General features: G+C 51.4%; 1 protein-coding gene across 1 annotated transcript in view; it reads right to left on the bottom strand.

The window, feature by feature from the left end:
• The window catches only part of Slc13a2 (solute carrier family 13 member 2), a 35377-nt gene that overhangs the window by 11340 nt on the left and 11516 nt on the right, over positions 1 to 12521 (bottom strand). The window contains 12 exon segments of the mRNA XM_051181581.1: positions 1109 to 1273; positions 1612 to 1749; positions 2339 to 2500; positions 3231 to 3352; positions 3625 to 3713; positions 3906 to 4124; positions 6267 to 6389; positions 6511 to 6682; positions 7505 to 7704; positions 7795 to 8002; positions 8005 to 8066; positions 9605 to 9735. Coding sequence (XP_051037538.1) covers positions 1109 to 1273; positions 1612 to 1749; positions 2339 to 2500; positions 3231 to 3352; positions 3625 to 3713; positions 3906 to 4124; positions 6267 to 6389; positions 6511 to 6682; positions 7505 to 7704; positions 7795 to 8002; positions 8005 to 8066; positions 9605 to 9735 — 1791 coding nt within the window.

Genomic DNA, 12521 nt, shown 5'->3' with positions numbered 1-12521 from the left:
GGATGAAGTCTTTTCTGTCTTCACAGCTGGTAACCCCTTTTTGTTTGAACACAAGGCTAATTGTAAATACCTTTTTTTTTCTCCCTTTGCTGCAGAAGGGAATTGGGTAGACTTAGGAAACTCCCCCAAATGAATCCTAGGCTTACGTGGCACCATCCACAACATTGAGAGACCTAAGACAGACACAGAGATGGACTTCCAGCCTAGGAGAGATGTTGATGCTAGAATGGATGGTGATGTGGTATAAGCCATCCCCACCTTGCCAGATACTGGTATCCGGGGTCTATGAGAATGTGGAGTGGGAAGGGTAAGGAGGCAGATCGCTATATACTGTCTGGCTCTGGACTCTGGAGGCCACAGCAGGTTTGAGCCTGTTTCCTATGTGTCTTATCTATCTTCCTGTGGGCTGCCATTTTGGATGAGGGTCCATCTTTCTGAGCACCCGGCATGGGTCAGCCTGTCTCCTCTGGTCTAGTGGGACCGGTTTTTCCAGCTGGAGGAAGGGTCGGTGAGGAATTGGCAGGGGCAGAGGGTTTTATGTAAATGTCCAGGGAGTGCTCTGGGAACGGAGAGGCCGGTTTTCCCAAAGGCACGCAGAGACTGGCAGCTCCCAATTAGCCGCTGGTGAAGTCACTGCAGCTTTGCTGGGTGGCTGCGCCCACTCCAAACGGCCTAGCAGGGTTGCGCGACCTCTGCTTCCAGGCCCTGAACGCCGGAAAAATTACCAGAACTCTACTGAAAAAGCTTTTAATGAACCTTGGAGTTCCCGCTCCCAGGCGCCTCCAGCCCAGAGTTTCAATAAATACAGTGCAAAGAGGTCTGGAGGCCTAGCTGGGAGACAGAAGGCGGGCGCTGTCACCATGCATAAAACCACCAAGGCGCCCTTAGGCCATACCACACATGCGCGTCCCCGCACAGCATATGGAAACACGAGCATCGTCCTCTGTTTGCAGACACAGGAATACACGATTGCACATGCGCCTGGCCGACTTTCCAACACTGGCCCAGGGCTTGGCGCTTGGGGCGCCCTCTCCTGGCTCTGAGGAGTGGCACCGGTGGGCTTTCCCCAGCAGAGCTAGGTTTGTTTCTTAGTCTAGAGGCCTGGTACGGTGGAATTGGACGTGGAATTGGAGGGGCCGAGAACGCATTGGCTTATGTTGGAGTGGGCCCAGGAAGGGAATGTGTCCAGGTTGAAGATGGGGATACTCCAGCTGTTGATGGACAGTGTGATAGCCAGCACCCCGATGATATTGAGCAGGAATCCGGCACGGGCCTAGGGTGAGGCAAGCCAATATGCATCAGAGGCACACTCTTCAGCTGTCAAGGGTGCTCAAGACCCCTCCCACCAGCAAAGCCCTCCTTGGGAAGTCCTGCCTTCATTCTAAAATGCAGTGTTAGGCAATGTCTTTGTCACTTATTTGACTGCCCACCTTAACACGGACAGTGCGGGGAGGGGGGTGCGGGGGGGGATTCATTCTGGGGCTCTCAGTCTTGTTTTCTCTTAGGCCATTTCACTAAGTGGGGATACTGCCCCACCCCCAACTTCCAAATGTCTCCTGCCTTTACAGGTCAAGGCAGGGACCGAGGCATTCCGACCTGCTTTCCACTCACCATATCGGACACTTTGAGGCCTCCAAAGGAGAAGACGATGGCATTGGGTGGAGTGGCCACAGGCAGCATGAAAGCCAAGGAGGCAGCCAGGGTGCAGGGGAGCATGACATAGAGCGGGTGAAGGCAGATGGCCTGTGCCTGGAGGGTGACAGAGGGCAAGGCTCATCCTGGTCCGGGCTCAGTGGGGAGGCCAGGCCCCAGTTCCTCCTTTCTTCACTGTGGAGGGCTACGCCACCCCTCCCCCATCAGGAACCCAATTCCTGGGCAGAGTGCTCTGGGTGACCTGGAGAGGGCCCCTTGACCTCTTGGAGGAGATGAATGTGCTGCCCTGCCCTGTGGGGTGTAGTGAGGGGAGGGGCCCATAAAACTGATCTCAAAGGGGCTCGGGAGGTGTCATCAAAGGCTGTGGGAACACACCTGAGGAGGAAGGGGCTGGGGACGCTCCAGGGAGCAATTTTACCTCCATCACTTCTGGAGTGACCAGAACAGGGATTGGGTGGGGAGGTGGGTGAGGCCTCCAGCCAGCTCCACTGGGATACTCAAAGAGTGATGTCACTTGGGGCAGGTGACTCAGGGGCCAGAGGCCTTGGGACTGAAGAGCTAAACATCTGGAGAAGGGGGAAGCTTGGGGGAGGAGGGCAGGCAGGTTTAGATCAGCCTCTCTGACTAGTGGGGGGTAGAAAGCAGGCAGGAAGGCTGCCTGGAGGAAGCCGCAGTGTCTTCTCACCATGGAGGCCAGGATGGGCAGGAAGAGCGTAGTGGTGGCCACGTTACTGGTGCACTCGGTGAAGATGGCGATGAGTAGGCAGAGGATGATTGCTGTGGCTGATGGCGGTATGTGCTGCAGCGGGGTCAGCTTGTCTCCCAGCCACTCAGATAGACCAGACTTCTGATAGCAGAAGGAGGCGGTACATATGAGACAGGACAGCCTGGGGTCCCCAGGTCCTGGCCATGCCCGCACCTCCACAGCCTTCAAGTCGGGCAATTCTGAAGGAAGGCAGTGCCCAGCTAGGACCAAGGGAGCTCCCTTGCGGGGAGGGGAGGTTCTAGCGGGAAACCTGGCAGTTAGTGGGTGTGATCACCTTGCTTTCCTGACTCTCTTGAAGCTCCTGGATCACTTGAGACCTCTCTCTGCTACGTGTTAGGGCTGAAGGGACCTTGCTTTTGGTGGTGGTTGGGCTTGAAGAGGCTGGGAAGAGGCTATTGGGAAAATGGGCAATTCCCAGGGTATCTGTCCTGCCCACTGTCATGCCAGGCTGTCTCCTACACATCAAGCAAAGTGTCTTGCAGTCTGTGGATATACTAATCATAGACCCAGGAATCTCCTACATCAACCCTTAGCTCAGGTCAGCTAGGACCCAGAGGCCCAGATTTGCCGTATGGGGAGTTCCAGATCTTAAAAAACACTCAAGTTCCTGGAAGACTGTTATCTGGCGCCCCCTGGAGGCTGCATCTGGTACTGCATTGAGCCAATGCTATCATTGTGAGTGCTCAGGCTTATGGCTTGAATACGCAGCTGGTGTGCAGGAGGCCTATTCTTCTTTGGGCTTTAAGAACCCAGCTGGTGAACTAAGGCTGGCGTGGGACTATCCCAGGGTTTCCCTCAGACAGGCTCTCACCTCACTGCCTTTGGCCAGGGCAAAGCCCCCACCCAGCAAGATCACGATATTCCAGGGCATCTTATCGTTCACTGTCTTCCAGGTGAGGATGGCAGGAGGAGCCTTCAGCTTCCCTGGTTTTTCTACTCCCCAAGCAGACAAGGGTGGTCACCAAAAGTCAATGAGCCTTCCCTCCCCTCCACTTGAGGCTTTCCTGAGTGGGTTCCTATCAAGTGGGTTCCTAGTAAACTAGGTAGAGGGGAGTCCCTCAATCTCGATCCCTGTAGTATCCCAACTCTGTCCATACGTCCCTGTGCCCTTGGCAGGTCACCCCAACCCTTCCTTTGCTAGCTCCTGCCGGATGTGGTAGAAGGGGCCTACAGAGACCCTTCCCAGCCCCAGGCCGGGTGCTTACTTGGGTTTTGAGTTAGTCCTGGAATCTTGGAGGGTATGATGAACATAATCAGGCTGATGAAAATGGCCACTGTCCCATCTGATGCCATGCTATGGGAGGGGGAGAAGGGAAGGTTGAGTAGAGGACAGAGAAAGGTCCGTCCCTACCATCAACGTGCCTGGTGAGAGGCCCCAAGAGAGACATCTGTCCCTTGCTCAGCCCCCTTCCCCCCACCTTCTTTTCCTTGTTTTCCAGTGCAGAGTCCTGAGCAGTCTCCCCTCCTGCCCCCTGGCAGGCCTCACCTTTGCCCATCTTTGTTGGCGAAAAACGTGTCACCCCAGCCTGGGAAGAAGCCTGGCTCTCTGGTGAACCAGAGCACCACCAGAACAATAAAGAGGGCAGTGACAACCTTCTCTGCAAAACTCATGGGGCCCAGCAGCTTGTGTTGGGTCTTGATGACCTGGAAGGCTGCCTCCTTTCTCTCTTCCGCTCCTTCCCCAAAGCCAAAGTTCTTCCGGAAGCTGCAGGCAGAGGCAGGGGCAGTGTGTGAAGGGTCTGTACCAGGCACAGGGCAAAACCCTCAGGTCCTGGCTCTAGAGAAGAGTCTAAGACCCAGAGGGGCATCATGGCATTTCCCCCCACTCCACCGTACCCAGACAGGGTCTCATATAGCCCAGACTGACATTGGATTCCAGGCATACATTATTATGTTCATGTTGTGTGGGACCGGGGACCAAACCCAGGTTTTATACATGCTAGGTAAACTTTTCTACTGTCTTACATTTCTGACCCTTTGTTTTGTTTTTAGCCCAAGCTTGTCTCCATCTCTTGATCTTCCTGCCTCAGCCTCCTGCATGATGGGGTTATAAAGGTGTGTGCAACCACACCTGACTTGGGATTGTGGCTTTTCTTCAACAAGAAAGCTTCATTTTCCCCCTCTTCCCCATTGTCACCCTTCCTCTGAAGAGTCCCCGTGCTGAGCCCTTTCTGCCCAGACTCTGAGTGTCCTTCGGGTCTTGGTTCTGAGCTCCCCTTTCCATCAATGTCCCAGGAACTGCTCCCTTCCCTGGGTATCCTTGGCAGCCATCCAGAAGGCTCACGTCCTTGTGCTGTTTCTTTAACTTGCACTGGCATTTAGCTTTACACTTGGGTAAATCTTATCACCTGCTGGTCTGTGAGTTTCTCGGGGCAAAGACCATGTTTCACACATCTCTGGCTCCTCACAGTACCCAACACTGTGCTGACTTCATCAACTACTCCCTTGCCTCCCATCAGCTCCCAACCTCCTTGCACCTGCCCAAGAGATTTGTTCAAAGTACAGCCTACCAACTTGCTGTGCCTTCCCCTCTGCCTGGGAAGGATGGATGAATAATGGCTCACACCCAAGTAATATTCAGATCACCACTCTGGTCTGTGTGGCCAGTTGACATCACTAATTGGTTTCAGACTTGAGTTCAGCTGAGCCTTAGCAGGTTCTCTGACTATTTTACTTCAGTTTAGTTTTTTAAGACAGGGCTTTATGTGACCCAGGCTGGCCTTGAACTCACGATCCTCCTGCCTCAGTTCCCTAGGTATTGAGTTGACAAGTATGTACCATCACGCCTGTACCTAACACAGGTCTCTACACTGGAATGAGGAGTAACTCAGGGTTGCATGGAGGATGAAAGTTACTCCTCATCTTGGCCTCAAGGACAAGGTCCCAGCTCATGTGACTCACAAAGTCCTCTGTGATTATTCCCTCACAGCCTCTTGCACTTCAGCCTCTGAGAAGCAGTGTTTCCAGACACACCCAGGTCTCTGTGGCCTCTGTGCTTCGTGCCTCTCCTGCCTGGATGCTTCCCCCCCCCCCCCACTTCTATACCTGGCTGGCTACCAATCTTGCAAGAATCCACTGAGCTTTCATGTCCAGGAACTCTCCGGAAGGCTCACTCCCTGTATCATCCCCATCAGATGGAGAATGGCAAGGATAGGGACATTGCCCAAGGTCTAGGAGTCCCAGGGTCCAGTATGTGGACAAGCAAACAGAAGGATCACTTCCAATACTTCTCTAACTGACTGTCCTCCATGTGGAATCCCCAAGTGCTCATCTCAGGGCCACAGGGTTTTATGGGAAGATGCCTGACTGGTGGGGGTGGAGCATCAGGAGATGTGGTTTTCAAGGCTGCAGAGATGGTTAAGTCAGTAAGATGTTTGCCGTGTAAAGTGTCAAGACCTGAGTTCAGGCCCCAGCACTCACATATAAAAAGGCACTGGTGATGCAGAAACCAAAGGACCCCTGGGGCTCATTGGATAGCCATTGTAACTGGATGAGTTCTAGGTTTGTTGGGAGACCCTGTCTCAAAAAATTAAGGAGGACAATGACTGAGGAAGACAGCTAATGCCAAATTCTGCTCTTTGTACACACTCATCCTAACATGTGCACATACACCTGTCCATGAATATGAACACACACACACACACACACACACACACACACACACACACACACACGATTTTCAATCCCAGAATTCACCATTCCTCCAGACTTAGCTTGCCCATTCCCTCCCATGGGAGGCCAAGCATTCAGAGAGGGAGAGGGCTTCTCCTGGCATGGTCCCCCACCTTGTTTGGCTACCAGGGATACAGGCAGGAAGCTGGGCTTCTCTTACCTATTGCCCACTTACTTGAAACCCAGGAAGAGGACCTGTAGCCATATCCAAGCCAACAGCAGCAAGATGATCATGGTGGGGAAAGCGAAACCAAACCAGGAGGCAAAGTTCACCACATTGCCATTTTGGGGGAAGATCCTGAAGAAGGGGACATGGGCTGTTATGTGACATTGCTCCTGAAACTGCCTGGTCCCATTTCCCCCTCAAGAAGACTGCAAGTCCTTTCCATCATGCCCCCCACCCCACCTCTGGCACTCACGAGTTGACCTGGCCTTGGAGCACCAGGTTGGGGGTGGTGCCTGTCAGGGTGGCGATGCCCCCGATGCTGGCTGAGTAACAAATGCACAGGCTCAGCCCCTGGCTGAAGCGGTGATGCTCCCCGGTCTTCTGCGTTCTGAGATCCGAAGAAGCAGATATAGCCTGTCCGTTATCTGCAAACAAGGGAAAGCACATGGGGACAGGTGCAAGAGCATCTGCAGGGACCCTGGCTGGGTCCTGGGGGCTCCAGGGCTCCTTGCTGGTGAACAGATGGACTTGAGTTGCCAGGGGGACAGAGAGTGTGCCCAGATTCCAGCATTCTCTGGAATTTTGGGTTGGGGGATATTCTCAGACACAATCTGGTCCAACTTCTCTTGGGAAACTGAGGCACAGAGAAGTGAAGGTGTTACCTAAACTAAGCAGGAGGGATGAAGTCCAGAGTTACTTCCTGTTCCCCAGACTTCAGCTCACTTCTCATCAAACTCGTGGATTGTTAGGACTGAAGGATGTACTGGCATAGGATGCTGAGCTTTGTGGTCAGTGTTTATTGTTGTTATTACTATAACGTGGTGCTGAGGATGGAATCCATGGTCTCACACATGCGAGGCAAGTATGATACCCTTGAGCTACATAGCCCATGTATCTTGGTACTTAATATTTTTGAAACAAAATTATTATTATTAATAATCTATATATATATGTGTGTGTGTGTCACACACACTCACACACATAGAGAGGAAGTCAGAGGACAACTTGCAGGAATCAGTTCTTTCTTCCCATCATGTGCACTCTGGGGAGCAAACTCAGGTCTTTAGGCTTGGCAGAAGGAATCTTTACCAGCTGAGATATCTCAGTAGACTTCACTGCCATTTTAAACCTGGCAAAACCTCAGGAAGACCTGGATGGGTTGGTCACTCGACTGTCTCTTCCCCCACTGGCCTTTGAGATGGGCAGCCATGGGGGGAGCGGGGCAGGGTCTGTTTCATGACTCTTACCTAGCTTGGTCACCTCCTTCTGGGGACTTGCTTCCTGGAGCTCAAAGGTGGGGTTGTCATTGCCTTCCTCCACATCCTTCTGTGAGCCCTGAAGCTGCTCCAGGACGGCATGCCCAATGGGCAACATCATGGCTGTGGTGGCAGTGTTGCTAATCCACATGGAGAGGAAGGCGGTGACCAACATGAAGCCTAGAAGCAGCCTAGAGGCAGACAGAAACACAGCCATTCCAGCTTCTGTCCAGACGTGGGGTGCCCACACGTTTCTCCCACCCTGGATCATGCAAACTCACAGGGCAGGCCGCACTCCAATGACAAGGAGCACTCGGAGGGCGATGCGTTTGTGTAGGTTCCAGTGCTCTACGGCGACGGCCACCATCAGGCCCCCAAAGAACAGTATGTTGGTATCCTTGAAGTACTCTATGCAGACCTGGAGAGTGGGGCTGTATCAGAGACCCTGGGGTCTCCTCCTGATATCACCAAGCTTATGGGAAACCTTCATGACTCCCTCACTAACTGTGATTCCCCTGGGACCTCAGAACCAAACGGAAATGGCCTTTGGGTGGTCAGCCATTGCACAGGAGCCAGGTTCCCACCAAACTAACTGACAGACCAGGAGGCTGTAGCATTTTGCTTGTAACCATCACCTGAGACTTGTTACAAACAAAATGCTCAGCCAGGCCTGATAGTTCTGTTGAAACCCCAGGAGCAAGTAGGTTGAGAATTCTAGGCCAGCCTGGGCTATGTAGCAAGACCCAGTGTTAACATGAAGGAGGAGGAAGAGAGTGAGAGAAGAAGATGGGGAGGAGGGAGAGGAAAAGAAGAGATAGAACAGTGGGGGGGTGAGGAGGGGAGAGACGAAGAAAAAGAAAAAGGAATGTGAGACAGAGATAGAACCCTTTTAATCTGAGTCAGGTCAGAGGTAGGCCCATCTATCTGCTTTGCACCTTAGTCTTGGTGGTTCTGGTGTAGATCAAACTTGAGAGCCATTACATTAGAAGTATACAGTCAGGGGCTGGAGAGATGGCTCAGTGGTTAAGATCCCTCCCTGCTCCTCCAGAGGACCTGGGTTCAATTCTCAACAACCATCCTTAACCCCCGTTCCAGGGGTCCCAATGCCCTCTTCTGATCTCTGAGGGTACATACATACATACACACACCCTATACATACATACATACATACACACACCCAATACATACATACATACATACATACATACACACATACATATCTACAGCCCTTTGTTAGACTTTTGTTTGTGGGGTCTGCATTCATGGATGAGGCACTCTTGTATAGAAAATACTGAATGTGTACAGGCGTTCCTCTACATTAGTCTCTTCAAAATTTGTTTTACATTTGTTTATTTGTGTGTGTGTGTGTGTGTGTGTGTGTGTGTGTGTGTGTGTGTGGGTGTGTGTACATGTACCATTGGTTAGCGTGTGGACATCAGGAGACAATTTGCAGGACTCTGTCTCTTCTTCCACAAGGTGAGTCCTAACATTGGACTCACGGTGTGAGGCTAGGCAGCAAGTGCCTTTATCTGCTGAGCCACCTCCTCAGCCCTGTTTTCTAAACTATCTATTATAGTAAGTATTCATTCATATTGGGTATCATGAGGAGGGTGTTGATGCTCTATGAAAACACCATATATCTTATGTAAGAGAATTGAGCATCCCAGATCTTGACATCCAAAAGAAACCCTCACTTTGGTTAAGTGGATATGGGGACAGGTGACAGTTTATCTTTGTTTGTTTTTGACAGGGTCTACCTAGGTAGCCCAGGTTGATCTTGAACTTAAGATCCTCCCATATTAGCCTCTCAGTGCCAGGCTTCCAGCAGTGGACCAGCTGTTGGGGGATTCTTCATTGGCTTTCATCGCCCTCCTCTTGTTGCAAACCCTGCATCTCTCTGGCAAGGCTCATCCCTTCTATTGTGAATAAACTCTCCCAACAGTCACATTTCTAGGATACTCTCTGCCTCCTAGCTAATCATCTCCCACGACCTTCTTCCAGGACCTTGGGAAGGGGCTCCTTTGGTTCCAAGACTCTGGGGACAATCCCCCCACTTCCCTGTAGCCTTTCCTGATGCGGCTAGGCGTACTCACCTCAGAGGCTTCCATGATACCCATCAGGGGGAAAAGGATGATGGGGAACAGGGCGGTGACAGCCAGGGGCAGGGCCTCCGTACACCACAACAGTGCCATGAGGATGATGGAGTAAGCACAGTAGGCTTCCTGTGGGCAGGGGGAGAGAAGCAGAGAGAGGAGTTAGAAGGTAGTGGCATTCTCTTCTGCCCTTAAGAGAAACCAGGCCATTTGTGCCAGCAGGAGGAGAGCCTGTGGGTGCTTGATTCCCAAGTCCCAGGTTTCCATCTCAAGATGGAAGCAAACAAAGACGAGCTAGGGATATGGCTCAGTTGGTAAAGTATTCTAGCATGCATTACATATAACCCAAGCACCACATAGCCTGTAAACCCCAGCATTCAGGAGGGAGTTCAAACTCATCCTGGGCTACATAGCAAGACTGAGGACCGCCTGGACTAGACATGAGATACTATCTCGAGTTTTGGTTTCATTTATTTTTGTTGTTGTTTGTTTGTTTGTTTGAAATAGAGTCTCACTGTGCAGCACTGGCTAGCCCAGAGCTCACTATATAGACCAGGCTATTCTTAAACTCACAGAAATCCACCTGATTCTGGATTAGCCAGAGGGAGGCCTCTGGGCAGGGACTGTTTGCTGAGGAAGGACCAGCTGGGGGTTTATAGGCTGTGGGCTCTGACCCTCCTGTCTTATCCATCCAAATGTTTGCCTTTTCCTTTCACTGCTAGGCTCACCCTTAGCACCTGATAGCCTTAGTACTCTGGTGCTGGAAGTTTCTTGGAGGTTGAGGAGGAGAGGCCCAGAGGAAGAGGAAGGACTTCTGTGCTGAAGACATGAGCACCATTAAGGTGGGTGTGGTGGTCTCACTTTATGGATGTGCCTGGAGAACAAGTGGCTTGCTCAAGGTCTCAGGAGAGCTAAGGAGTGGCTGAATTAGGATGGCAGTTGAGGCCGAGTGGCAGAATTGCATAAGGCTGAGGGCTCCAGAGAACACGCCCTTGGAAATACGCAGGAAGGTGATCTTGGAGCTGCACTATGTGCCACACTCTTGGCTGTCTCTGGGAACGAACACTCTGGATTATTTAGTGATGCCAGCAATTGACTGAATACACTCAACCTCTACCCCTTCTAGTCCTGAACCTGAACTCATGTGCTCAGGGGTAGGGCCCTCATGACCCTTGACCAGAGATCCACCTCCTTCCTCCACCAGCTGCTTTTTGCTGATGCCGGTTTTTTTCTTGCTTCTCTGTACTTGCCCTGGTTGGAGAGACAACTGCTTACCCACCCCTCGGACTAAGGGCAGGCCATCTGGTCTGGATCCGCATGCCTCCATCCCTAGAACTGTCTGGCCAGAGGCAGAAGGAGGTTAGAGGTTAACACCGCTGATTCCAGAAGACTGCCCTGCTGAGCATCCCAACCTGTCTTTTTGCCAAGCCCCATGACCTGTGGGGTTTGAATGCTTTTCAGTAACATTCAGCTGTCCCCTGAGGTCCCAAATGATCTCCCCAGTTCACAGGGGAAAGGAGAAAGATGCAGCCAGGCGGTGATGGTGCCCAGGCAGAGGCAGGCAGATCTCCGAATTCAAGGCCAGTTTGGTCTACAGAGCGAGTTCCAGGACAGCCAAGGCTACACAGAGAAACCCTGTCACAAAACAAACAAACAAAAACAAGAAAGAAAAAAAGAGAAGGATGCAGATTAAGGTCAACATGTCATAGTCACACCAATATTAAGTAGGCAAATCAGGCCCACTGGCTCTTGAGCCTTGGATGTTACCTTCCACTTATGCTCAACTCTTCCCCTTTGCAGGGATTCAGACTCCCTGTGACTGGAGAGGTAGAGGCATGAACTGGAGTTCTGAAGCCAAACAACCACCACCTTCTCAGGGCCTGCCACCTCCTGTTGCCTGAATTTATCAAGGGGCTTTGCTTTGCTTTCGTGTGTGTGTGTGTGTGTGTGTGTGTGTGTGTGTGTGTGTGTGTGAAGGCTACAGGTCAACATCAAGTGCTGCTCCTTCAGAACTATCCACCTTATATTTTGAGCCAGATTTTCACACTGGCCTGCATCTTGCCTGTAGGCTAGGCTGGCTGTCCAGTGAGCCCCGGGGATTGCATCTCCACTTCTCCAGCACTCGAGTTAACAGAATGTGCCACAATGCCTGGATTTTTATGTGGGTGTTAGGAATCAAATTTGTGGGGACCAATTGAACTATTCCCCAAGCCCTCACCCAGTATGGTGGCTCGTGCCTGTAATCTCAGCATTTGGGAGGCTGAGGCAAACTCTGGGGCTCATGCCACCCTCCTGCCTGAGCCTTCTAGTGTGTGCCACCACACCCAGGTAAGGTGCTTTGTTTTTGAGACCTCATTATCACACTGTCGAGGTGTTGACATCCTCACCCTTAATGGCTATGCCTACCTCTTCCAGGGTATCCCAAAGCCCCTGGTGGCTTCAGCCCTGTGTCCCTGTTCCACCTCCCTAGCAGTCTGCCAAAGCATAGTGGACCTTGCTCTCTTGTTCTTCCTGGATTACAGTTCTTAGCTGGGACATGGAGTCCTGGGGACCCATGAACTTAGACGGAAGAACTATGCTATCTCTTTGGGAGCATCCTGTGAAGATTATGAGCAAAACCAGCAAAGTCATCATAGATCGTTCTTGTTCATAGATAGTTCCATTATGAGTCTTCTACAACATGAGGTTCAAACTGATAAGTATTCAGTAGAAACCATACCTTACTACACCTTATCATGAATTGCCAAACCTTACCATACCTTACAACACCTTACCATACATTTCCAGACATCACCATACCTTGCCATAGCTTACTATATCTTACAATACTTTACCCCTCACCATACTTTACCATACCTTACCATATTTTGCCACACCTCACCATACTTTACCATACCTTACCATGTTTTACCATA

Source organism: Phodopus roborovskii, unplaced genomic scaffold, assembly GCF_943737965.1.
Source record: "Phodopus roborovskii unplaced genomic scaffold, PHOROB, whole genome shotgun sequence".
Classification (NCBI taxonomy): domain Eukaryota; kingdom Metazoa; phylum Chordata; class Mammalia; order Rodentia; family Cricetidae; genus Phodopus; species Phodopus roborovskii.
This window is presented reverse-complemented; position numbering and strand designations above follow the sequence as displayed.